This window comes from Tenrec ecaudatus, chromosome 12 (genome assembly GCF_050624435.1).
Source record: "Tenrec ecaudatus isolate mTenEca1 chromosome 12, mTenEca1.hap1, whole genome shotgun sequence".
In the NCBI taxonomy this organism is placed as follows: Eukaryota; Metazoa; Chordata; class Mammalia; order Afrosoricida; family Tenrecidae; genus Tenrec; species Tenrec ecaudatus.
Genome location: NC_134541.1, coordinates 129,864,733 through 129,891,821, shown reverse-complemented (window position 1 = coordinate 129,891,821; position 27,089 = coordinate 129,864,733). Strand labels below are relative to the sequence as shown.

General features: G+C 49.9%; 1 protein-coding gene across 1 annotated transcript; it reads left to right on the top strand.

The window, feature by feature from the left end:
• Positions 1-7,624: 7,624 nt before the first annotated feature.
• Positions 7,625-18,824, top strand: LOC142422942 (2-acylglycerol O-acyltransferase 3-like). Its single transcript, XM_075528149.1, has 11 exons — positions 7,625-7,726; positions 7,864-7,923; positions 8,272-8,461; positions 14,949-15,008; positions 16,696-16,803; positions 16,909-16,979; positions 17,149-17,225; positions 17,359-17,439; positions 17,681-17,854; positions 18,378-18,580; positions 18,670-18,824. The coding sequence occupies exons 1-11, from the start codon at positions 7,625-7,627 to the stop codon at positions 18,822-18,824; spliced, it is 1,281 nt and encodes a 426-aa protein (XP_075384264.1).
• The last annotated feature ends 8,265 nt before the right edge of the window (positions 18,825-27,089 follow it).

The window sequence follows — 27,089 nt, the reverse complement described above, 5'->3', positions numbered from 1 at the left end:
CCAATTGTTACCACATCCATTCTAGAGCACCCCACCCCAACCCAACCCCCATCCCCTATGGTTACTACGCCTTTAATATGAGTTGTGTACTCACAATCCGTTCGGATGCTCCCTCCAGTCCTCCCACCGGATCTTCTACCTTGCTGGGAAGAGATACCCTTCTTCCTGGTATTGAGGTCACTTACTTTATACCCCGCAGCCTGGCAATCACAACGCATCCTGTTAACCAACGCTCTAGACCCAATCCTATCAGTATCACCCCTCACCTCCTCATATGGCAGATTCATTATACAGTGGTTCTCCACCTTCCTCATGCCACGACCCTTTCATGCCTCTCCTCATGTGGTGGTGAACCCCCTCCCGTACCAATCATAAAATTATTTTCGTTGCTACTTCATAACTGTCATTTTGCTACTGTGTTAATAGGGCAACCCATGTGAAAGGGTTGTTTGACCCCCAAAGGGGTTGAGACCCACAGGTGGAGAACCAATGCATTAGGAAAAGGTCATTTGGTGGGAGTTCCAGAGACTATCTAGATGAGCCACATTAAATAACGCATTGCTCCGCAGTCATATTTACTGCAGCCTTTAGGTCTGTATCCCAGACTTAAATAAGAACCATTCATCAAAATGCAATGAGTGCAACTACAAGTGTATAAAATACATCCCGTGGAAGAATTTCCCCTTGTTCCTCCATGAAAATACAGGCATTCCCATGACTTACCTGGGTCATTCTCAGGTGAGAAGTTCTGTGTTCACTTCCAGTTGGTACAGAGAAGTGCTTAGTCCTTGTATTAGTCAGCACTCCCTCTTCATCCAAGAAGAGCGTTTGCCCCTCCTCCCTAGAAAAGGCTAAGGGTCCCTGGTGATGCCGTGGTTAAGTGCTTAGTTGCTAAGGAAACGTCTGGGGTTCAATTTACTCAGCATATCTGAGGCAGATAGGTTTGCCAAACTACTTCTGTAAAGAGTGCAGCCTATGGACACCCAAGGGGGCAGATCCACTCTGTCACACAAGGTGGCTGAGGAATGGAATCAACTCAGAGACACAGTAAGAACAACGTCTGGCTGCCAGCAGCTGCCTTTTGGCCCAGGCATGTTGTTTGGGCGAGGGAGGATTAGAGAAAAGCGGGGTTGTCTGCTTTGCTGGCCTCTCCTGTTACTCCTGGTACACAAGGCCTTGAGTAGAGGGCGTGTGGGAAAGCCAGCGAAATTCTCCCTTGGGCTGTCCTGTCACAACACATCCTGGTTACAGTGGATTTCTTTCCCTGAAAGCCCCATTCCTTAAGTCTTCAGACCTTTTCCTGGAAGTTTTTTTTTTTTTTTTTTGAGCAATCCCTTGCTGCTGCTTCATTACCCTCTGGCTCCGGTTTGTGCCCTGCTCCACCCAGGCTTTCTCTGTGGGACTCCCATCTCCATGCCTGGGCAGCATCTGCCTGCATTCCCTGTGTAGCCACTGTTCTTCCTTCTTTCCTGCCTCACAGCACCCAGCCAGCCACAATCTCACCTTTGAATTTCTCAGTGGGGTATGCATACATTCTCTAATAGGCTCTTGGAGTACTGAAGCCTTTGTCAATGAACTCAGGTGAGCCTTGCCCTTTGGGGATGGGCTCATAGCACTTTCAAAGTGTGAAGAGGAAGAAGAAGAAGGAGAAGTAGGGAAGAGAGAAAAGAAAACAGCCTCTCCTTAATTTCCAAACTCTATTGTGTATTGTGGTGCGAGACTCCTCATTGCTTTGAACTTGTCTGTGTGTGGTCTCATTTGACCCCCTTGGCAAAGTACTGAAGACAGTGAACTATTGCGTATGACTCATCTTACTATAATCTTTGCAACTTCTGCCCAATGAGTGGGTGGGACTGTACAGATGAGGTGTTTATGGCCCACCAATGGGATTGGATAGTTTGCTAAGGATGTATATAAGGTTCATGGCACATTTATGGAGGTGGACCATGTCAATGAGATCTATTGAACCCTAACAAGAAGATAGGTCAGTTTTGCCATCCTGCTGTGCTTAAAAATGAGCCATTTTGCCATAGGAGAAAGGAGACCCCTTATTATCAGCACCCAGAACGTAGATATGAGAAACAGTCCTTTGGACCTGGCGTCCCTGGCTGTGTTTCTCCTAGACCCAGGAGACTGAGAGGTACAATACTGGAGAGAGTGAGAAATGGTCATCAATAAACAGCAGCAGAAGCAGGAGAACCGAGAGACTGGCAGGAGTGTGTGCTGCACTTCTCAGCTCACAAAGCAAGAACATGGAGTCCCTTTGGTTAGGAGGCTCGCTTGCAGAGTGAGATGTCTCTGGCTACCTGAGGGCACTAGGCTAGTCTACCCATGGGCTTAGAGAACAAGTGCCTTCCGACTGAGGCTTACCTGCAGTCCGTGGGGTGAGTCCAGGCACGTATCAGCATTGCTCAAGAGCTTTGTAACACTTACTGACGCAGGGGAGAGGTAAGGCTGTCCCAAGAGACATAAGAGTCAACAGTTAATAGGCAGAAGGCCAAGGAGAAGCTTGATTTAGGGCCTGGCTCAGAAGAGGCTAGCCTGAAAACCATATTCCAAGTACTTCCTAATTCTGATTTGTAACCTCTTATTTCCATAATAAACTCCATAGTCCTGAGGATTGTCCTTGAGTTCTGTTTCTTCATTGCAAAGAACTGTCAAACCCAGCAGAGAAGCAACCTGTGCTGTGGGACCATTTGGTGTCAGAATTGGTGAAAAGATTAGAGGGTAGAGACACATCTCGTCTGACTTCCACCTTACAAATATCAGCCTTGGACTGTCGAATTTGATATTCCTTGTCCCTTGTGAGATTACAAGATATCATATACTATGCTGAGAGAGATGCACAGGGTAGTTACGATATTTTAAGGCTCTAGCTGAACCTGATATAAGCATCACCCAGGTTTGTCTTGGGGTTTTCTCTTGAGTTCTGTGGGGGCACATGGAGCAGCTTAGGGGGGGACTGGAGGCAAGAGGTGCGGGGCAGTGGAGGGGCCAGAGCCTGCTGGAACTTCCTTCCTCTGAGCTTTCAGTCTGTCTGCTGATCCTGTGAGTGGGTGGGGTGTGCATCTCGCCATAGGAAAGGGAAGTGATGAATTGGCCCCTTGTGGGGGGTCGGGTGGAATCGAGGGTGGAGCACTACCTTTCCCATCCAACCACTTTTTAACTCTAAATCATGTGTGTCATACTGGGGGGTGGCAGTGGCATTGGGCATGAAGCTAGATAGGGATATTTGAGAAGGCATGAGAGTGTGTCTGGTAAAAAATTGAGTTTTTAGAAGCAGACATATAATACAGTGCTCCCAGTATTTGTGAGACCATGTGGCAAGTCTATACGAAAAGAGACTAGGTCTGATCTGAGCAGAAAGAGTTAAAAAGGAGAGGCGCACTGGCCTCCTATGGAAACACTTGAATGAATGGAGAGCCTACAGCACAAACCTGATAGGGGCAGGCAGGTCAAGGTCAGCCTTCTGTCTCTGGGAGAGACTTGAAATCTCTTTGAGGGTGTTCTTGTCCTACTGGGGAAGGACTCTCCAGGGGCAGAAGGGAGTGACATTGATGTCTCTTGAACAAGCATAATGTGTCCCTTGGTCATCCATGAGATTGACACCCTGCCTATGGCTGTGACAGATCACAGGTAGGTGCCCCCGCCTCGCCCTGAAACTGCACCCTCACCAGTCAGCCTTCTTAGGAGAGTGGCACTCTCTCCAGGAATCCAGCCACGATTGAGAAAGCCCGTTGCTCCCTGAACCTTCCCAAGCCTCTTCTCTTCCCTAGCCCAGTTGTGGTTAAAGGTCACCGGTCTACATTTCACACTGGGACTTGGTTTTCTCTAAACTGCAACTCCAACCTTACTTTCCCCATTATGTGAGTCTCTAGGATGGGATGGATTCCCTAGACGGTCACTCTTAATGGAGTAAAAATTCTCATCTTTCTCCCACAGAGCGGAGTGTGGTTTGAACTGCTGATCTTGTGGTTAGCAGCCGAAACATAACCCCGCTGTGCCTGGTGCTCTCTAATCCAGCACCCATCTTGGACAGGAGTTGTTCAAAGGGGTTAAGGCTTCATATGAAGGAAGGTGGGGAGTCCAGGATGCAGGTGTATGACAGACAATCTCCCACCAGTTCACAGTCTTTAGACCCATAGACCGCACACCACAAGGCCCAGTCCAAGGAGTTCAGCCAGCAGGACTGAGGTCCCAGGTGAGAGGTCTTCTGAGGGGGGAACACAAGGATGAAGTGCATAGCAAGGAGCCATTGCTGGCGGATTCTATCTCAAGAATTCCAGTCACATGGAAGGAATTTTAACAATCAGTTTCCCTGTTAGGCTGAGCTTGGCTGGGATAGGTCAGGCCTCAGACCTTGATCAACGCTGGAAGGCCTGAGAGAACGCAGCAAGATGAAGCCTAATGAACCCTAGGTCAGAACTCAGAGCTTAGAACCTGTCCACCAGTTCCAACCTGCACCTGTTGCCTCATCATCTAAAAGATGCTGCACAGATGTCTTGGTGCTGCGACAGTGACCATGTCTTGGGAGCAGAAGTAGGACAGCTAGGACCCAGTGATTGTGCCTTGGCCTCCAAACACAAGGGCAGCAGCTCAAAGTCACCAGCCACCCCAAGGGAGAAAGATGGGACTTCCTACTCCCATAGAGATGGACAGTCCACCCTGTCCTGTGAGCCGAAATGGACTTATTAGAGTAGGACTTGGGGTGATGGTTGTGAAGGGGTGCATGTTTCAGGGGAGGCGTGGCACAGAAGTTGAGTTTGACTTGAGGATCAAACCTGGCTGATATCATGCCTGGCTCAAAGCCCCATTCCCTGGCTTTCATTTCATGTAGCCATGTCTCTAATTTCCTTCATCTTTGCCCAAGACACAGTCAAACCCAAACCAAAGCCACTGCTGTCAAGTCGATGGCCACTTGCGGTGAGGCGACAGGACAGGGGAGAAATGCCCCTTGTGGGTTTCTGAGAGTGTCCCTGTTCACAGGACTAGAACTCTTCCAGCTGGTCATCGTGTCAAGGCGAGATTCCTCTCAGAGGCTGCGCATGTGCCAAGACCTGGAAGTCTTGAAGTTACCCCACGTCCTCTCAATTCCCCTTTGGGAACCTCCATTTCCCCTTCTGTAACCTGTGACTACCGAGTTTGCAGTTGATTTCTTTTTATTCTGCAAGAGCACTAAAATGAAAGGCCTGGCAGAGCAAAGTCGCTGAGAGAGGTCAGAGGGCAAACGTCCTTCCATTGTCCTCTACTCCTCTCCTTCTGTGACTGTGAGAACAGTGCACCGCCCTCGGGGCTGAATCACTCTAATTTAAGGCTATGCTAATTATGCTTCCTTCTCTGAAGGAAGGTTCTCAACGGATGCAGGACAAAGTTAGAGCTTATGGATAAATAAACGATAAAGATGCTCCCAAAAGGGAATGATGAGAATGCTCTCCTTCAAGGTATTTGGGTCAACAGTTCATTGATGTGGAAAGTCTGTCATGGAAATGAGATGAACTCACATGCAAACTTTACCTGTGACTCCTCTATACCTCAGGTGTAGTCCCCAGTCCTCTTGGCTCACATGTAACTCATAGCCCTCCTGGCGCCTCTGTAATCCCTAGGCTTCCTGTACATATCAATCTCTTTCTCCACTTTTTGTACTTTCGAATACTTGGTATTTTACCAGCTTTGGCTGCTTCCTTCCAAACAACAATTCTATTGTTTCTCTCTTTATAGGATTCTAGTGACATGCTACTCTTGCACATTACTTCACTGTGCATGGAACACAGAGAACAGCGTAAATCACACATGTACAACTCAACCATAACCTCATATGTGTCTGCTGTGAGATGTAAGATGAGGTAAGCTCATGTGGCAGGTCCAGTGAACGAGCATCGTCATGTTTAGGTGAATTAGAACTGTGACCCAATACTGTTCGTTGCCAAGGAGTCTCTTCCGACCCATAGCAACCCCATGCATAAAGCATAGCAACCCAACCAAACAGAACACGGCCCCATCCTGAGCCATCCTCACCATAGCTCCTGGTGTTGCAGCCACCGCGCCAATCCTTCCTGTCAAGGGCCTTCCTCTCATTCGCCCCCCTCTGCTTGACCGAGCATGATGTCCTTCTCCAGGGACTCGTCTCCCCTGAGAGCATGTGCAAGGTTTGTGAGACAAAGCCTCTCTGAACTTCTTCCAAGACAGATGGGTTTGTCATTTTAGCAGTGTATGCACGTTCAAGATTCTGCTCCAGCACCACCATGCAAATGCATCCCTTCTTCCTGCATGTCCTTTATTCAGGGACCCACTCTCACCTGAATCGGATGCCCTTGAAAATATGATGGCTTGGGTCAGCCTCACCTTAATCCCCAAAATAACATCCTTGCTTGTCAAGACTCTAAAGCGGTCTTGAGGAGTAGAGTTAGCCAGTGCAACGCGTCTTTGGATTTCTTGATTGGTACTTCCCTGAGCATTGATTGTGATCCAGGCAAGACCAAATCGTCGACAACATCAACCTTTTCTCCATTTTTCATGATGTGACCTGTTGGTCCAGTGGGGAGGATTTGGGTCTTCTTTAACCGGAGTTGTGATCCGTACTGAAGGCTGTAGTAACTGATCCTCATCAGCAAAGGCTTCATGTTGTCCTCACTGTCAGCAGGCAAGGTTGTGTCATCTGCATATTGCAGGTTGTTCAGAAGCCTTCCTCTACTCCTGATGCCACCTTCCTCTTCATGTAATCCAGCGTCTCTGATGATTTGCTCCTCATACAGATTGAATAAATACGATGAGAGGATGCAAACCTGACACACAACTTTCCTGATTTTTAAAAATAATTTTATTAGGGGCTTATACAACACTTAAAAAAAACATTTTATTGGGGGTTCATAAATTTCTTATCACTATCCATGCATACATTCATTGCGTCAAGCACATATGTACATATGTTTCCATCATCATTCTCTAACATTTGCCTTCCACTTGAGCCCTTGGTGTCAGCTCCTCATTTTCCCCTCCTTCCCTGCTCCCCGCTAACTCATGAACCCTTCCTAAATCATAAATTGTTATTATTTTTTCATTTTTTTACTCTCCGACGTCTCCACCTGCCCTCTTTTCTGCTGCCCATCTCCGAGCAAGGAGGTTATACGTAGATCCTTGTAATCAGTTCCCCCTTTCTATCCCAAGTTCCCTCCACCCTCCAGGCATCGCCACTCTCACCACTTGTCCCGGAGGAGTCATCTGTCCTGGATGCCCTGTGTTTCCAGTTGCTATCTGTACCAATGTACATCCTCTGGTCTAGGCTGATTTGTAAGATAGAATTGGGACCATGATAGTGGGGCGGTGCGGAGGAAGCATTTAAGAACTAGAGGAAAGTTGTATGTTTCATGGTTGCTACATCGCACCCTGACTGGCTCATCTCCTCCCCAAGACACTTCTATAATTGGATGCCCAGTGGTCTATACTCACCCATGCATTTATTTATCCATCCATCGACTGTCTGTACATCCACCCATTCATCCATACTTCCATGCACCCACCCATCCATTTATCCTTCTATCCATTTATCCAACCACCCATCCCTCCAACAATGTTACCAGGTATGGCTTAGATGCTAGCCATCGAACAAAACCATTGAGTTACGACAATGAATTGCGTCAGCCTGCTGGGGTTCACCATCTGGGTGGACAAGATAAATAAGCAGCAGCACTCCCAATGCTGTGAGAGCCACAAGGAGCCCTGTACCCAGGTTGGAGGACCCCACAGAAGATTGTTCCTGAACATGAGGTTTGAGGGCAGGGCATAAGAGCGGGGAGAACATTGGCACTGCTCCAGTAGGGGGCATGCCTACAGGACATGGGGTGGCTCAGTGTCCACTGCCCACAGGACTCCAGGCTGGCTGGAGGCTATGAGAACGTGCCCACGGTGAACATCCACATGAAGCAGGTAGGCTATGAGGATCAGTGGCTGCAACTGCTGAGGGGATACATGGGTCCCATGACAGAGACCCTGTTTCATGGCTACCACACCACGGTGGGTGGCCATCCTGCTTTTGCTGCCCCCTCCACCCTCCTACAACCCTCACCCGGGCATGGAAGTCCCTACCCAGAACCTGTGTCTGTCATGGATGCCAGGCCCCAGGAAGGAGAGGCTGCAAGGTGCAGCCCTGGGGCTCAGTCGGGCTCAGCTCAGACTTGGGACAGCCATGGGACCACTGTAGTGCAGGGGCTGGGTGTCTCCGTACACTGTCTATGGATCTTCCAATCATGAGGTGTTTCTCTCCCTTCCTCACAGATGCTAGCAGTGATGAATTTTGGGGTTCACTACCGGCCAGATGAGCAGCCCTCCCTGTGGTCAAATCATCACTCCTCCACCTTCACCCTCAATGTCACCCTCAACCACAAGGACCTGGATTATGATGTCAACCCTCTGCTGCCCTTCACACCTGTGGGCCTGCTGCGGTATCACCAGGAGTATCTACGTGGTGGGTCTCAACACCTGGATCCCTCCTGGGGTGGCTGCCAGCCATTCCTCTGGGGTCTCCTGTTCTCTCTTCCCCTTTCCCCCCTGGTCCCATGCCTGGTGCCCTGTTCCCATTTGCTTACCTTCCCTCTATTTCCTCTTCTCCTCACAGGGAGGTGGTTGCTGCTTCCTGAAGTGACTGGGTGGTCGCTTCTCCTCAGAAAGGCTGGGGGCTCCTGCACCCCGGCCGCCTCACCCACTACCACGAGGGCCTGCCCACTACTCGGGGGACTCACTACATCATGGTGTCCTTTGTCGACCCCTGACACACAACCACTCTGCCAAACCTTCCTCACCAGTGTGCCTTCCGGGGGATGGGGGCGGGGAGCGGGGTGAGTGTCCTGGGTGTGGGCCCCTCTGTCTTGGAAAAGAGTATTGGCCTCACTTCCTGTGTTCTGTGTGCATGGAACTGAAGTGTTGCCTTGTCCCCCAATACATGCTTCTCAGGGAGCTTCTGGAGCCCCCTAAACTCCCTCAGCTCCCTGGAGGTACTGGAAAAAGAGCTTCTGGAGTCGTCCGGGGGGATAAATTATTACAGTTTCTCAGCCTCCTTCCCTCCCCAGTAACAGAGGATACGGAGCTCTCCAGTCCATCCAAGTCCTTCAGTCAACCTATGGACCCCGCACCCAGAAGTGAGGGGAGACCGGTCTTCTCCATAAAGAAAAGGTGAGAAGCAGGAAGAGGGGGAGCAGGAGGCTCCATCTGTGCGTGACCCTGGAAGTTTTCTTTGGTCTCCTTTTCTTGCTCCCTCGTATCATCTTAAGGAGCCTGGCGTTGCTGTGGGTTAAGTGTTGGACTGCTAACCTGAAGGTCAGAAACTCAAGCACACCAACAGCTTCAAAGGGAAAAAATGAGACTGTCTGCTTCCATAAATATCGACAATCTCAGAAGCCCTGGAGGGCATTGTACTCTGATATGTGAGATCAGGGGGAGTCAGGAAACACGCCGGTGGGCAAGTGGGTTATGCATTAAGTTGGATTCGGAAGCAGGAGCCACTCCCGGGGAATGAAGAGCTCTCTCCTTCTGTAAAATGTCAGTCGGGGACCCAGAGGCGAGGTTCTGCCCTGTCCTACAAGGCCACAAAGGATCAGAATGAACTTGATAGCCAAACCTTGGGTTTTGGTTGGGTTCTGTTATTGCCTGAGCTGGAGAAAGGGTTGGAAGAAGAACCAGACCAGAGGACTTCCCAGTCAGTTCTCAGCCAAGAGCGCCCTCACCCGGGCACCAAGCTCTTCTCCGTGGTTCTCTAATCAATTGACGCCACTTCCCCCATCAGGAAGGCTGGGACTGACAAGACCCACAGCTGGCCCTAGGGATAGGACATCCTCCTGCCTCACAAGTATGTGCTCTAAAGCTGGAAGACAGGAAGGAGAGAGACTTACCTGTGGTCTCTTCATATGCCTATGGTAAAACATGCATGAAGTTTACCACTTTGGGGGTGTCTAAATCCTAGTCATTGCATCTATCCACCATATTGGGTTCCTACCACCATTGCTTTCCAGAATTTTTTCATCATTCAAAGCTGATATTTTGTGTCTTTTGAACAATTATTCTATACCCTCTCCCCACTCATCGCCTAGTGAACACAAATCTATTTTGATTTATGAATAAATGCTCCTGAGACCCACTGGTTGTGGTGTGGGGCTGCCTAAACAAGGTCAGTGGTTCAAACCCATCAGCTGCTCCTGTGGGAGAAATTTCAGTATCGAAAAATTCAGTATATATATTTTGTTTCTAACTCATTTTATTGGGGCTTATCCAACTCCTCACAATCCATACATACACCTATTGTGTCAACCACATTTGTACATTTGTTGCTATTATCATTCTCAAAACATTTGCTTTCTACCTGAGCCCTTGGTATCAACTACTCATTTTTCCCCCCTCACAAGAATCCTTGATAATTTAGAAACTATTTTTCCCAGTATCAAATTTAAAAAACATATTTACAATCTCAAAAGCCCTATAGAGGGCTACTGTGAGTCAAGCAGCTGGATGGCAGTAGTTTGTGAGTGGGAGGTGGCTTGGGTGGTTTTGAATGTGCTTCTTACCTCAAGACCATAAGTTCAAACCCATGAGCGTATCTTTGAAAGAAAGCTGAGGTTGTCAGTGCCCACAAAGATTTAATCTGGGAGACCAGCAGGGGCAATGCTATTCTGCCCTCCAGGGTCACTATGAGTCAATGTGATGCAGTGAGTTTGAGGCTATTCTAGATAGCTCACATCCACTGAATCAGACAATATTGGACCTGTCGTGTCTGGTTTGTTCCATTCAGTACAAAGTTTTCAAGGTGCATCTATGTGGTGCCACGTCTCAGGACTCCATTCCTTTGTAGGATATATAACATGAATCTAGGAACATTGGAACACCTCAAAAATGAAATGCAACACACAAATATGGATATGCCCGGCATTGGTGAACTGAAATGGACTGATATTGGTTGTTTTGAATCAGAAAATCATATGGTGTACCTTGCTGGGAGGGATACCATCAAGAGGAATGGTGTGACATTCATTGTCTAAAAGCCCATGGCAAAATCAGTCGTGAATTTTGTGCTCTCTGTGATGATTGTATCTATCTGCCTTCAAAGAAATCTAATCATTACAACTATTGAAATTTATATACCCACCACAAAAGCTAGTGATGAAGAAATAAAAGAATTCTACTGTCTTCAGTCTGAAATTAATCAAGATGCATTGATAATTATTGTGGAATGGAATGCAAACATTGGAAACAGAGGAAAGACCAGTAGTTGGAAAATATGGTCTTGGTAATAGAAACCGCGCTGGCGATGCCAGACCAACAACTTGTTCATGGTAAATGCCTTTTAAAACAACACAAAAGGCAACTATACACATGAACTTCCCCCGATGGAATACACAGAACCCTAACTGATAACGTCTGTGGGAAGTGAGGATGGAGAAACTCATTATCAGTAACTAAAAGCAGACAGCGGGCTGACTGTGGAACAGACCATCAATTGCTCATATGTAAGTTCAGGTCAAGGTTCAGGAAAATTACAACAAGTCCACAAGAGCCAAAATATGACCTTGAGTCTAGACCACTGAATTGAGAGAAAAACTCAAGAGCAGATTTACTGCATTGAATAATAAAGACAGAAGACCTGATGAGCTGTGGGAGGACTTCATGAAGAAAGCATAAGGCCATTGAAATAACCAGACAGAAAGAAAATCAAAGTGGAAGTCAGAGGAGACTCTGAAATTCTCTCTCCATCACAGATCAGTTAAGGCAAATGGGCGAAAGGATGAAGTCAAAGAGCCAAACAGAACATTTCAAAGGTCAGCTCTAGGAGACAAAGTCAAACATTGAGTGTGTACAGACCGAGAGTAAGACAAGCAGAAAGGAAGAACCTGCTCAGCATATCTGACACCAAAAGAATTGAGGAAGAAATTCAAGCCTTGAGTTGACATGTTGTGTGATTGTAGGGGCAAAATATTGAATGATGCAGAGAAAAGGGAAAGCATACACAGTCACTATACTGAAGAGAACTAGCTGACATTCCACCATTTCTGGAGGTAGCACCTGAGCAAACACCAATGTGCTGAAGGAAGCAGTTCAAGCTGCCCTCAAGGTGTAGGAGGAGAAGGGCAATGTGTTACAATCCTGAGACTGGAAAAAGGACCGGCTCCCACATGGTGTGCTCCCAGCCAATCCTTGGCTTTTCTCTGCAAGCCTTCCATTCTGGGGGGTCTCATACAGGACCTGCTTGCTGCTTGGTAAGTAAACTTTCTGCATTCACTCCAGCTTCAGGGCCCACCACTGACTAAGGGGTCTCTGAGCTGTTCGCATTGCAACAAAGAGGCCAACCATTCACAGGAGACACTACCCAGGTAAGTCGGTTTTTAGACTGCTGGCTGCCAGCCGGACTCCTCACAGAGATCCAAATCCTGACCTCCACAGGGTTGGAGTGACCCCCTTCCTCACCCTGAGACCAAACCCCTTGGCCATTTACCTTATACCTTGTGAACTCAAGTAACCATTAACCCATCTGTACTGGGCTGATTAGGGTCTAGTGTGTGGGTCAGTCAAGGGGGCAAAAACTAAGGGCTGGACCAGGGGTCCAGGTCAGGCTATTGAACCCAAAGCCGGCAATGTGTAAGATGTGTGACCAGGCACCTCAGTCTGGCTCCCTCCACAGTAAAGAGCCTCCTCCCGCTTCTTAAGCGGGAGCCACTAAGTGGACACTGTCCTGCCATAGACTTCCCCTTCTTGGGGCTCAGCAAGTCCATACAGCCTAGGGCACGCAAGCACCTGGCAAACTGCTTGCCCTGCCCCCAGGCAAACAGTGTAGGGTCCTTAAGGCACTTGCGGGGTTCTAGAGGTGCAGGTGGACAGGAAGAGTCTGACATAGGAGTAGGACAAGTAGAGTCTGACATAGGAGTAGGACTGGTGGAGTCTGACATAGGAGGTGGACCGGTGGAGAGCTGCCACTCTCGCGGCCCCCACTCAGGTGTGCGTGGACAGGCTCCTGGTACTGCTAGGCCAGGCCTGACTCCCTGCCGCCTTCTACCTGCCATGGCTCCATAAAGACTGACACATGCAGAGAGTTGGGGCACAGCTCCTCCCTCGGCCTGGGACTGCAACTGGGAGGTGTGTTTGCATTTCCTGGACTGCTTCGCTATCTCTGTGAGGGCACGGGGAGAGGGGAGTGAGGCTCTGAAAAAAACTCTTGGAAAGATCATCTCGCTCCAATCTAATCTCATATGTTATGGGGCACTGACCTTCTGCCAGGGACGGATTCTCCAATAAGCAAGGTAAGCACCTGTTCAGGTCATCCACAAAAGAGGGCACTGTTGTCCAAAGCAAGGACTAAGCATGGTATAGCCCAGTCCATCTCATTCAATGCTTGTTCATAAAAATAAAGAAAGAAAAGAAAACACTGCTGTCCAGTGGGCTTCAAATCATAGCCACCATGTGAGTCAGTCTTCTGCCTTGGAGAAGGATGGGTAGGTTGGAACTACTTGAGGTTGGACGTCCAGCACTACCCACCAGCTCCACCAGGGGGCTTATCACACCAAACCCACTGCCATCTGGTGCATTCCACTCACAGTGACTCCATGTCAGAGTCCGTGCTGTAAATCATGAGAGAAACAGACAGTCTCATCTTTCTTCAGCAGAGCTGCTGGTGGGGCTTGAACCACCTGCGTTACCTGACATGCAACACTTATCTGACAGCACCACCCCAAAACCCAACTCACTGCCATGAAGTCAAGGCAAACTCACAGCGACCTCCTGTGGGTTTCTGAGACTGTAAGTGTTGATGAGAGTAGAGAGCCCAGTCTTTCTCCCGCAGAGCCGCTGGTGGTTTCAAACTGCCAACCATGCAGCAGATCATAACCCAACACAACACATCACCATTCCACCACCAGGGCTCCCAGACTGCTGACCGGAGCTTTATCTCATAGATTTGATTCTTAATTTTATGGTCATGATCAAATGAAGTGGATTTTATTAGCTACTTAGTTATTTACCGTTTTTAATATAAAGAGTGAAAACATTCTCTTTTCTTCTTTTGGAAACTAGCTTGTGTGTCATGAAAGACTGTAAGTCAGTTTCCATTTTACGTTTAACCACTCAGACCATGGTGGAGATCTCATGGGTAAGAAAGCTGGAATTGTTCAGGCTGTGAACCTTCAGAGAAAGCATCTTGAACTGAAACCAATCTCACTGCTACTGAGTTGATGCCAACCCTTTATGGGAGTCGAGTCTTTCTCCGGCACAGCTGCTGGTGGTTTCAAACTGTAGAAAATGAGGATCGCGGTCCAATGGATAACCATTGCCATCTAGTTGATCCTGCCCTCTGGGACTGGGTAGCACTGCCCCTGCGGATATCCTATACTGTAACTCTGTACGAGCGTAGAAAGCTCCATCTTTCTTCCTTGGAGCGGCTTGTGTTTTCAAATGCTGACCTTGCGGAGTGCAGCAGGCTAAGGGTCTTTTTGACAGAGAAATTACATACTAGACACTCATCTATAATTCCCATAGCCCGTTGGAAGCCGTATATTCTTGTATACCGCAATGTCAAGAAAACCCCAACTCACTGACATCAAGTCAATCCCAATTCATAGCGAACTGATAGGACAGGGTAGAACTCCCCCTTGACTGTGGGGTTCAGAGACGATATATCTCTACTGGAGTAGAAAGCCTGGCCATTCTCCCAAGGAGTGAGTAGTGGCTTCAAACTGCTGACTTTGTTGTTAGCAGGCCCCAGGATAACCCACTGCGCCAGCAGGGCTCTGTGTATGCAGCTAGACTCTCTCTCTAAAGCACGTGGCCTGCAGGAAGGTGTGGGCAGAGGAAGGAGTCTTATGAGTGGTCAGAGTCCTCACTGGCCTTCTGCTGGCCCTGCCTCGGGTCCCTGCCGCTCCTCAAGACCACAGAGCTGGCTCCTTCTCCACACCACCTTTTCTTCGGTTTCTACCCTCCAGGCATCCTGGTGCTCAGAGCCTTCGATAACTTCGGCATGGAGGCCATGCTCATGCTGCCTTGTTGGTTCCACCTTCCCATCTGCTGGGACTACTGGTGAAGTGGGGGTGGGTTGGAGGGAGCTGGGTCTCAGACCCCTCGCTTTCCTCCAATGGAGATGGAGGTTGAAGGAGTATCCTGGTCCATTAAATTGCCAATGATGCATGGTCACCCCCTCCTAGATCCAGGAGTACAGTTTCCCAGCCCCGCACCCCCATCCCCAAACCGTTTAGCCTCCTCTGACCTGGCCAGAACCTCCTACTTGCCCTCTAGGCCTGGAGGCAGCCAAGTAGCCTTTCCTGGCCCTGGGAGTGTCCTGAGAGGCGCTACAGGCAAAACGTGGAGCACTAAGTGTTCAGGTTCATTTTGCACCAGAATAGGGAACGGGCCAGATGCCCAGGTTGCCCCAGGGAGGGGTGGATGGGCAGGGGTGGTAAACCTGAGTCCCCTGCGGCTCTTCTCTTCTCCAGGCCTTGCTGGTGAGGGGTTCTGGCTCTGAGAGAAAGAGCTCTCCCTGGAGGCTGCTAACATGCAGAGCAACTGGCTACTGGCGCTGCTGCCCTTGGCCCCTGCCTGTTCTAAGGTCGCCAGGACCTGCTGCTGTGTGCTGCGGCCCCCCTCACTGCCAGGGAGTACTCTGGCCAGGGCCACACAAAGTGGCCAGTGGGCGACCATCGCCTGTGGCTTATCGCCTGCTGGAAGTGGGTGCCTCGTTGCTGCGCAGCTGTGCAGGTGGACATGCTGCTCGCGCCCCACAAGCAGCAGCTCATGCTCATCTTGCAGGAGCTATAAGGTGGCCCTGCCACAGCAACCACTCCTGAACTGACCTGTTGCCTCCACCCTCTACCCTGGGTATCCAGGGAGTGAAATAAACAAGGGGAATCCCGAACACGTCTGTGTGTGTGTGTGTGTATGTGTGTGTGTGTGTGTGTGTGTGTGTGTCTGTGCTTGCTCGCAGGCCAGGACCAGGCAAGGTGCAGGCCAGGACCAGGCCACTCTCCAACCCTCCGCACCCATGACCTTGACCCTCGCTATAACGTGCAAACAGGCCAAGGTTCAGGCAGGCTCCGAAGGAATCTACTCCTGAGAATTTGTGTGCCCCCCGCCCGCCCCGTACACACGCACACACCTGGCACTGCTGGGACCCACTGGGTAAGCTCAACTGCCTGCTCCCTACACCAATCTCACCAGCACCCAGATCTGCCCCTCAGTTGAACACGCCTCCAGGCCCCGCCCACCGTCCAACCTAGACAACTGATAAGAGGAACTTCAAATAACATTATCCGTGAGGGGTCTGGAGCCTTCAGTCATCCCGTCCACGGATCTCAGGGCCACGGCCACTCGCTCACTCACAAGCACAGGGAAAGGCAGGCTTCCAGGCTGAGAAAATCTTACCGAAGGCAGGCTTCGAACTTCTGCCTAGCGGACCCTCCGGCACTCTGAACCCCACGGCAGATAGGAGGCCCTGGGACAGAGGTTTCCTCGGCTCCCCCGCCGTCCCCCACCATGAAAACCCCAGGAAGGCGGTGGCTGGAATCAGCGTTGGTCTGCTATTGTGTGACCACATTTCTTTTCCTGGGTGAGCAGAATGGGAGAGGCTCGGGGGTCTGGGACTGGAGGGAGGCCACCAGTTGTCCTCACCCCACAGGCCAAGGGAGCCCGGAAGCTCTTAGGGAGCTCATTCCTCGTTCCCTCTCACCTCTCACCCAGGCACCTTCTGCACCCTCCTGCTCTTCCTCCTCCTCTTCACCTCGCTGTGGTCAATCTCTCTTCTCTACTTTGCCTGGCTCTACCTGGACTGGGACATGCCAAACCAAGGTGAGTTTGGCACAGCTCCCTCCCTCGCCCCCTCCCAGCAAAAAATGGCAGGACAGGAGCCTGGGAGGACTCTGACATGCCAACTTCTGTGATTTGTGATCCCAGGTGGAAGATGCTCCACGTGGAAGAGGAAGCGGACAATTTGGAAGTACCTGAGGGATTATTTTCCTATCAAGGTGACTGGTCAGATGGTCTAGGCACAGGCAGTGGGGAGGGGGCGCACAGCCATCTTCTGGCCCCTCCCAGAACCTTACACTTGGAGGTCCACTGAGGTGGAGGCCTAACTTTTCCCAGGGTGACGTTCCCTTTGCCTCTCTCTCCCCAATCCTGCCGGAACACCCACAGCTGGTGAAAAAAGCCGAGTTGCCCCCGGACCGCAATTACGTGATGGGCGCCCACCCCCACGGGATCATGTGCGTCGGGTACTTCTGCAACTTCTGCACAGAGAGCAACGCCTTCTCCCAGCAGTTCCCTGGGCTCCGGCCCTTCATTGCCACATTGGCAGGCTTATTCCGTCTACCCATCTACCGTGACTTTCTCATGTTTTCTGGTGAGCAAAGAGGAGGAGGAAGATGAGGAGGAGGAGGAGGAGGCGGAAGAGGAGGGAGAACAGGTGGTGGAAGATGGGGAGGAGAAGTCAGTGCCCAGGGGTTGAGCCACCCCTCAAACAGCACCACTCCATTCAGGGGCTTTGAGTGGATGCTGGGGATCTGGTGTGGGCACGTGGACTAGAGGCTGATACCTAGTGCGATGCGGGGGTATGGGATAAAAGTGGGAGCTCACCCTTCCCATACAGCCGAGTGACTCATGGGCTCTGTGCTGGTGGTGACTGCTTTCTGCATCCGCCTCCATCAACCAACGCCCCCTCAACTACGAGACTCTGTTCTGTGGACCGTCAGAACCTGGACTATATCCTGTCCCAGAACCCCTGCGGCCAGCTAATGGTCATCGTAATCGGGGGTGCCCAGAAGGCCCTGTACTCAGGCCCAGGCCAGCATAGTCTTATTCTCCTGAATCGCAAAGGCTTCGTGCGCCTTGCGCTGCGGCACAGGTGAGTGGCTCTGATGTCCCCCGGGGTCAGTGTAAGATGCTGGTGCTTTCACCAGGGTCCCGCTGGGAGCCCATACAGGCAGGGAGAGTGCCCACCTCCATGACTGAGTGCTCACACTGAGCCAAACACGGTGCGCAACCTCTGCCCACCCCACCCCATATCTGTGCATCAGAAAGAGGCAAGGTTAGAGTGCCCAAAACGGGGGCCCAGAATACCTGAGTTCAAGTCCCTGACACTATCTCAGAGTCAAGCCTTTGGCCATGCTTCCTCACCGGAGAAGTAGCGCACATGCCGCCTGGCAAGCATATCATGTTGTAAAGGCGACATGAGAAAAGTACCTGTTTTCAGTTCACCGTTGATTATGAAGTAAGGTGAGACCTTTCTGCCAGATCTTTCTTAGTGGTCAGAGGAGGACGTCCCCCTTTGGTGTGGCTTCAGGAGTCTTGGGAAGCAGCAGCTGAGAGCCTCTGAGGCAGCTCAGGTGCCTGCCAACAACCTCATGCCTCCCTCCTCTCCTCCCAAGGGCCTCCCTGGTACCCATCTACTCTTTCGGAGAAAATGATATCTTCAACGTCAAGACTTTTCCTGCCGACTCCTGGCAGTACCGCTGCCAGATGACCTTAAAGAAACTGGTGGGCTTTGCTCCTTGCATCTTCTTTGGCCAGAGTCTCTTCTCGGCCACCTCCTGGGGCCTCATGCCCTTCCCCAGGCCCATCACCACAGTGGGTGAGTACTCATCCCCTAGGGCAAGCTGCCCTCATCCTCCTGGGCATCAGATAGCTCTGTGTTCAGCAGCTGCCTCCCTCTCTCCCCAGTGGGCCGCCCCATCGACGTGCCCCAGGTCTTCCACCCCACAAAGGAAGACGTCGACCACTACCACACACTCTACTTGAAGGCCCTGGACCGGCTGTTTGAGGAGCACAAGGAGAGCTGTAGTGTCCCTGCTGATGCTCACCTCACCTTCCTCTAAACCAGGCCTCGCCCTACCGCCTCTGCCGAGAGCACGGCCGGGAAAATGCCACCACCCCTCCCTGACCTGTGGCTCCCCTCCACCTAATAAAAGCTGGTTCCCTCTCAGGATGCCAGTGGCATGCAGTCGGGTGTCCGTCTGCTCAGAGCCAGCCCATTCCCAATAGAGCAAGTAGGCTCAGGCACCCCCCATCTTCCACCTGAGCTTCTGCTTTAACTTGTGCAGCAAAACCCTGAATTCTCCTCCTAGGGAGGCTCAGTGCAATGGTGTCACTGTGAACAAGCCCTTCTCCCCTGACTCTGCCCCCACCCCTCATCTCTCAATGAAGCCACCTGCTTGCTGAGAGCAAAAGGACACCGGGGCAATATCGGGGAGAGGGGCTAAGTGAAGTGGCTGGATTTGAGGGTGAGCAGGGCCTAGGTAAGTGAGGAACACTGGCTGGCTAAGGGAGTTACATTGAGCAACGAGTGAACTTGGTCATAGGTACCCCGTGAGATGGAAGAAAGGCATCAATCGCACTGGTAGAAAAGACAGGTGAGCTTCATAGCTGGCTTTTGTGCCCATTGCCCATCCTGGGGACTAGAAGGAGCTCTATATGCACAAGGTTTCCAGCAGCTCTTTCCTCTTAAGTGGGGAGCCAATTCCTTCTTCGCTGTCTGTTCTTAGCATGGAAGCTTCGCTGAAACCTGCTCACTGTGGGGAAGGCTACAGGCTTCTTTCCTTTGGAAATGTGGTCAGGAAAAAACAGCCCCTGAAGAAGGACCTCCCATTTGGTCAAGAGGAAGGCCCTCAAGGAGGTACATGGACACAGTGGCTGCAACCATAAGCTCAAGCAGAGGCTCCCTGGTGATGATGGTGCACCAACAGCCACGCAGAGAGAGCCTTGGAGGTGTAATGGTCATGTGTGGGGCTGCTAACCACAGGGTCTGCGGTTTGAAATCACCAACCAACGAGAAGGAGAAAGAGGAGCCTGTCTACTCCCAGAAAGTCTGAGAGTCTCTGTAATGCTGTGCAGCAGCTCTACTCTGTCCTGCAGGCTCCCCATGAGTCGGAAGCCACTTGAGGACAGTGGGCTTGCATTGGGGTTTGGTTGCGGAAACAGAATGATTATTAAGCTGGGGAGGTTTGGACAAATGTGTCCACATGTGTTTGGAGGGACACAAGTCTACCCAGCCTGTGGTTTACAGATCCTTACGTGGTTGTCCCACCACCACCACCCCTGACTGTACTTTGCACAGTACAACGTGTGTCATTTCAGCCATTTGTTACATGTATCATCCAGTGACATCAGTTACTCTCACCGTTATCCAGTTCCATTTTTATCATCATTAGCAGAAACCCAGTACACCTTACAAAAACCTGATACTCTGAGTGTGTGTGTGTGTGTGTGTGTGTGTGTGTGTGGGTGTGTAAAAGAGAGAGATGGATGTGGGGGGAAGCATGTGCACATGCTTTGGGTGAATGTGCAGAGTCAATTGGTTTTCCATTCAACAATTCCCGTGCCTTTTGCTTTGTGACATTGATTGTAAACCCACAAGGCAGCAGCACTCTTTCCACTTCCTCCCTGATACCGTTTCCCTGCTCCTGTCTTTCTTGTCTAATGATCTTCACGTCTGGGTAAACACTGACCTCTTTTGTCTCAAAAGGTTGGCTGCTACAGTGAGTGCACCCATTTATAGACCTTGTACTTTTGCTCCCATTTGGCGGTCCGTCTCCGATTTCCCTGAAGTACCTTTGACCTTGTAAAGTCTGTTCTGTCTCCGATGGCGCTCTCCTTGTCTAACTCAAGCTTTCTGTGGCGTTCCTTCATTCCTGACAAGGGCCACCCGGAATTCACAGACAATGCTCCCGAGCATGAGGTTTATTAGAAAAGTCACCAGCTTACAATTCAGATGAAATCTGCTCAAGATATTATCGTTCAGTAAGGACTGGTTTCTTTTTCGCCACACCACCCATAGCCAGGCCTCTCTCTGGCCTTTAGCCTCTTGGCTCAGCCTCTGCCCTGCTCCAGCAATGTGACAAAGGGCTTTGGTGGCTGCCAATGAAAGCCCAAAGGGCAAGCCACTCCACCGCAAGCATCCAACTGAAGACACTAATCCTCAAGTCTTTAGGGCAGCAAGCTCAGCTCTCCCAATTCAGTGCCAGAATCCCTCAACCACCTTCCACAAACCAACCCCAGGCCCGAAGCATTCAGTTTTACTTGCTCTGGATCTGAGAAGTCCATGGCTCTGTTGTGTGCTCAGGATCCTGGTTCTGCTGTAAAGGCTGCTGCTGTGTCCTCTCTCACTGATATCTCCTGGATGAAGTTTCAAGACACGGGGAGCTTCTTTCTTTTCTTTGAACAGTTTTGTTGGCACATAGTTTGCATATCGTATAATTCCATTGTTCAATAGTTCACTCATATCAAGGAGAATTGTACAATGATTACGACATCCATTACAGAGCACCCCATCCCCACTCCGACCCCAATCCCCCATGGTTACTACGCCATTAAGATGATTTGTGCACTCGCAATCCATTTGAATGTTCCCTCCAGTCCTCCCGCCGGATCTTCTATCTTGCTGGGAATGAGATACCCTTGCTCCTGGTATTGAGGTTGCTTAGTTTATAGCCCGCAGCCTGGCAATCACAAAGCATCCTGTTAACCAGCGCTCTAGACCCAATCCTATCAGTATCACCCCCACCAACTCCTCAGATGACAGACTCATTATACAGTGGTTCTCCACGTTCCTTGTGCCATGACCCTATCATGCCACTCCTCATGTGGTGTTGACCCTCCTCCCCTGCCCGATCATAAAATTATTTTCATTGCAACTTCAAACCTGTCATTTTGCTACTGTGATGAATCGGGTGACCCATTTGAAAAGGTTGTTCGACCCCCTATGGGGGGCACATGAGTGAAGTAGGTTAAGTCTACCCATGGTCTTAGAGAATGGGTGTGTTCCGACTGAGGCTTACCTGTCCATGGGGTGACTCCAGGCACGGATCAGCATTGCTCAAGAGTTTTGTTACAATTACTGAAGCAGGAAAGAGGTAAGGCTGGCTCAAGGGTCATAAGGAGCCAACAGCTAATAGGAAGAAGGCCAAAGAGAAGCTTGATTTAGGGCCTGGCTCAGAAGAGGCTAGCCTGAAAACCATATTCCAAGTATTTCCTAATTCTGATTTGTAACCTCTTATTTCCATAATAAACTCTATAGTCATGATTATTGTCCTTGAGTTGTGTGTCGTCATTGCAACAAACTGTCAGACCCAGCAGAGAAGCAACCAGTGCTGAGGGACCATTTAGTGTCAGAACTGGTGAAAAGATCAGAGGAGGGAGGCACATCTGGTCTGACTTCCACCTTATAAATATCAGCCTTGCAATGTTGAATTTGATGTCCCTTGTCCCTTGTGAGTTTAGCAGAGACCAGAGACTATGCTGACAGAGACGTACAGGGTAGTTATGGTATTTTAAGTCTCAAGCTGAACCTGATATAAGCATCACCCAGGTTTTTCTTGGGATTTTCTCTTGCATTCTGTGGCGGCAGAGGGAGCAGCTTCATGTGAGGACTGGAGGCAACAGGTGCGGGGCATTGGAGAGGCCACAGCCTGCTGGAACTTCCTTCCTCTCAGCCTTCAGTCTGTCTGCTGATCCTGTGCGAAGGGGGGTGGGAGGGTTTATATCTCACCAGAGGAAAGGGAGTTGAGGAATTGCCCGTTTGTGGGGGTGGGTGGGGGGTTGAACCAAGAGTGGGGCACTACCTTTCCCATCCAACCACATTTGAACTCTAAAACATGTTTGTCATACTGTGTGGGAGTGGGGGGTGGGGGGTGGCAGTGGCATTGGGCCTGAAGCTAGAGAGGGATATTTGAGAAGGCAAGAGAGTATGTCTGGTAAAACATTGATTGGTGGAAGCAGACATATGATACAGTGCTCCGAGTACCTGTGAGGCCATGGGGCAAGTCTATCTGAAAAGAGGCTAGATCTGGTCTGAGCTGATAGAGTAAGAAAGGAAAGGGGGCACTGGCCTCCTAGGCAAACACTGGGATGGATGGAGACCCCACAGCACAAACCTGAAAGGGGCAGGCAGGTCAAGGTCAGCCTTCTGTCTCTGGGAGAGACTTGCAATCTCTTTGAGGCTGTTCTTGTCCTGCTGGGGAAGGACTCTGCAGGGACAGAAGGGAGTGACATTGATGTCCCTTGAACAAGCACAATGTGTCCCTTTTTCATCCATGAGATTGACATCCTCCCTATGGCTGTGACACAGCACAGGTGGACTCCCCAGCCCCACCCCCTGACTCCACCCTAACCAGTGAGCCTTCTTCGGAGAGTGCCACTCTCTCAAAGAAGCCGGCCACGATTGAGAAAACCTGTTGCTTCCTGAAACTTCCCAAGCACCCTCTCTTCCCTAGACCAGCTGAGGTAAAAGGTCACTGGAACACATTTAACACTGGGGCTTTGTTTTCTCCAACTCCAACTCCAAACTTACTGTCCCCATTCTATGTGACCCTCTGGATTGGATGGTTTTCCTAGACGGTCACTCTTAGTGGAGTAGAAATCCTCTTCTTTCTCCCACAGAGCGGAGCGTGGTTTTGAACTGCTGATCTTGCATTTAGCATCCCAACACGTAACCCCTCCATCCCTGGTGCTCCCTAATCCATCACACACCTTGGGTAGGAGTTGTTCAAATGGGATAAGGCTTCATATGAAAGAAGGTGGAGAGTCCAGGATGCAGGTTGATGACAGGCAATCCCACACCTGTTGACAGACCTTAGACCCATAGACCCCACACCACAAGACCCAGTCCGAGGAGTTCAGCCAGCAGGACTGAGGTCCCAGGTGAGAGTTCTTCTGAGGGGAACACAAGGTTGAAGTGCTCATCAATGAGCCATTGCTGGTAGCTTCCATCACAGGGATTCCAGTCACATGGAAGGAATTTTAACAATCAGTTTCCCTATTAAGCTGAGCTTGGCTGGGATAGGTCAGGCCTCAGACCTTGATCAACGCTGGAAGCCCTGACAGAAAGCAGCAAGATGAAGCCTAATGAACCCTAGGTCAAAACTCAAGCTTAGAACCTGTCCACCAGTTCCAACCTACACCTGCTGCCTCATCACCTGGAAAGATGCTTCATGGACGTCTTGGTGCTGCGACAGTGACCATGTCTTGGGAGCAGAAGTAGGACAGCTCAGACACAGTTGTTGTGCCTTGGCCTGCAAACTCAAGGGCAGCAGGTCAAAACCACCAGCCACCCCAAGGGAGAAGGACGGGACTTCTTCCGCTTATAGAGATGGACAGTCTACCTTGACCTGTGAGCCAAAAGGGACTTATTAGAATAGGACTTGGTGTCATGGCTGTGAAGGGGGTGCATATTTCATGGGAAGCGTGGCACAGAAGCTGAGTTTGAGTTGAGGATCAAACATGGCTCAGATAAAGCCTGGCTGAAATCCCCATGCCCTGGCTTTGAGTTCATGTAGCCAGGTCTCTCACTTCCTTCATCCTTGCCCAAGGCACATCCAAACCCAAACCAAAGTCACTGCTGTCAAGTCGATGGCCACTTGCGGTAACGCTACAGGACAGGGGAGAGCTGCCCCCTGTGGGTTTCTGAGAGTGACACTGTTCACAGGAGTAGACCTCTTCCAGCTGTCCATCGTGTAGTGGCGAGATTGCTCTCAGATGCTGGGCATGTGACCAGACCTGGAAGTCTGGAAACTACCCCAGGACCTCCCCCTCCACTTCCCCTTCTATAAAATGTGACTACCGAGTTTACCATTCATTTCGCTTTATTGTGCACCAGCAGTGAAATGAAGGGCCTGGCAGAGCTAAGCCTCTGAGAGAGGTCGGAAGGCAAACTTCCTTCTATTGTACTCTACTCCTCTCTTTCTGTGACTGTGAGAACAGTGCACCGCCCTCGGGGCTGAATCACTCTAATTTAAGGCTATGCTGAAATGACTTCCTGCTCTGAAGGAAGGCTCACACCTGATGCACGACAAAGTTAGAGCTTATGGATGAATAAACGATAAAGATGTTCCCAAAGGGAATGAGGAGAATGTCCCCCTAGGAGAGATTTGGGTCGACAATTAATTGGTGTGGAAAGTCTGTGATGGAAACCAGATGAACTCACAAGCAAAGTTTACCTGTGACTCATATGTAACTCGGGTGTAATCCCCAGTGCTTCTAGCTCATGTGTAACTCATAGCCCTCCTGGCTCATCTGTAATCCCTAGTCTTCCTGTACAAGTTAAGCTCTTTCTCCACTTTTTGAACTTTGGAACACTCGGTATTTTACCAGCTTTGGTTGCTTCCAACACAACAACAATTCTATTGTTTCTCTCTTTATAGGAATTCTAGTGACATGCTACTCTTGGACATTACTTCACTGTGCATGCAACCCAGAGAACTGAATAAATCACACATGTGCAACTCAATCATAACCTCACACGTGTCTGCTGTGAGACGTAAGGTGAGGTAAGCTCCTGTGGCAGGTCCTGTAAACGAGCATCTTCATGTTTAGGTGAATTAGAAATGCGACCCAATACTGTTCATTGTCAAGTGGTCTCTTCTGGCCCATAGCAACCATGTGCACAAAGCATAGCAACCCAACCATACAGAACACGGCCCCATTCTGAGCCATCCTCACCATAGCCCCTGGTGTTGCAGCCACCGCGCCAATCCTTCCTTTCAAGGGCCTTCCTCTCCTTCGCCACCCCTCTGCTTGACTGAGCATGATGTCCTTCCCCAGGGACTGGTCTGTCCTGACAGCATGTGCAAAATCTGTGAGAAAAAGACTCCCCAGACTTCTGAGACAGATGGACTTGTTATTCAGTCATCCATGCATGTTCAAGATTCTGCCCCAGCACCACCATGCAAATGCATCCTTTCTTCCTCCATTTCCTTTACTCAGGGGCCCATTCTCTCCTGCATCGGATGCCATTGAAAACACGATGGCTTGGGTGAGCCTCACCTTAATCCCCAAAATAGCATCCTTGCTCATCAAGACTCTAAAGTGGTCTTGAGCAGCAGAGTTAGCCAGGGCAACACGTCTTTGGATCTCTTGATGGCTACATCCCCAGGCATTGATTGTGATCCAGGCAAGACCCAATCCTTGACAACATCAAACTCCATTTTTCATGATGTGACCTGTTGGTCCAGGGGGGAGGATTTGGGTCTTCTTTAACCGGAGTTGTGATCCGTACTGAAGGCTGCAGTAATTGATCGTCATGAGCAAAGGCTTCATGCTGTCCTCACTGTCAGCAGGCAAGGTTGTGTCATCTGCATATTGCAGGTTGTTAAGAAGCCTTCCTCCAATCCTGATGCCACATTCCTCTTCATGTATTCTAGCCTCTCTGATGATTTGCTCCTCATACAGATTGAATAAGTACGGTGAGAGGATGCAACCCTGACACACACCTTTCCTGATTTTTAAAAATCATTTTATTAGGGGCTTATACAACACTTTAAAAAATCATTTTATTGGGGATTCCTAAAATTTTTATCACTATCCATGCATACATTCATTGTGTTAAGCGCATATGTACAAATGTTTCCATCATCATTCTCAAAGCATTTGCCTTCCACTTGAACCCTTGGTGTCAGGTCCTCATTTTCCCCCTACCTCCCTGATACCCGCTAACTCATGAACCCTTCCTAAATCATAAATTGTTATTATTTTTTCATTTTTTACCCTGTCCGACGTCTCCACCTGCCCTCTTTTCTGCTGTCCATCCCTGAGCAAGGAGGTTATATGTAGATCCTTGTAATCAGTTCCCCCTTCTATCCCACGTTCCCTCCACCCCCCAGGCATCGCCACTGTCACCACTGATCCTGGAGGAGTCATCTGGTCAGGACTCCCTGTGTTTCCAGTTTCTATCTGTAGCAGTGTACATCCTCTGGTCTAGCCAGATTTGTAAGGTAGAATTGTGATAATGATGGGGGAGGGAAGTATTTAAGAACTAGAGGAAAATTATATGCTTCTTCGTTGCTACCCTGCACCCTAAGTGGCTCATCTTCTCCCCAACCCTTCAATAAGGGCATGTCCTGTTTGCTCCTGATGGGCTTTGAGTCTCCACTCTGCACCTACACATTTACAATGAAATGTGTTGTTTTGTTCCTTGATTCTTGATACATGGTCCCTTCCACGGCTTTTGGTCACACAGGCTGGTGTGTTTCTTCCATGAGGGATTTGTTGCTTCTGATCTTCATGGCCACTTGTTTATCTTCGATCCTACAACATCCCAGATGCTATATCTTTTGATAGCCAGGAATTATCAGCTTTCTTCACCACATTTG

Bases quoted from the DNA above. Each gene is read 5' to 3' on its own strand.
- LOC142422942 (XM_075528149.1), top strand. From the start codon at position 7,625: ATGAATTGCGTCAGCCTGCTGGGGTTCACCATCTGGGTGGACAAGATA. The intron at 16,804-16,908 runs GTGAGTTTGGCA...TTGTGATCCCAG, and splicing joins CTGGGACATGCCAAACCAAG to GTGGAAGATGCTCCACGTGG. The intron at 17,440-17,680 runs GTCAGTGCCCAG...CTCAACTACGAG, and splicing joins GTGGAAGATGGGGAGGAGAA to ACTCTGTTCTGTGGACCGTC.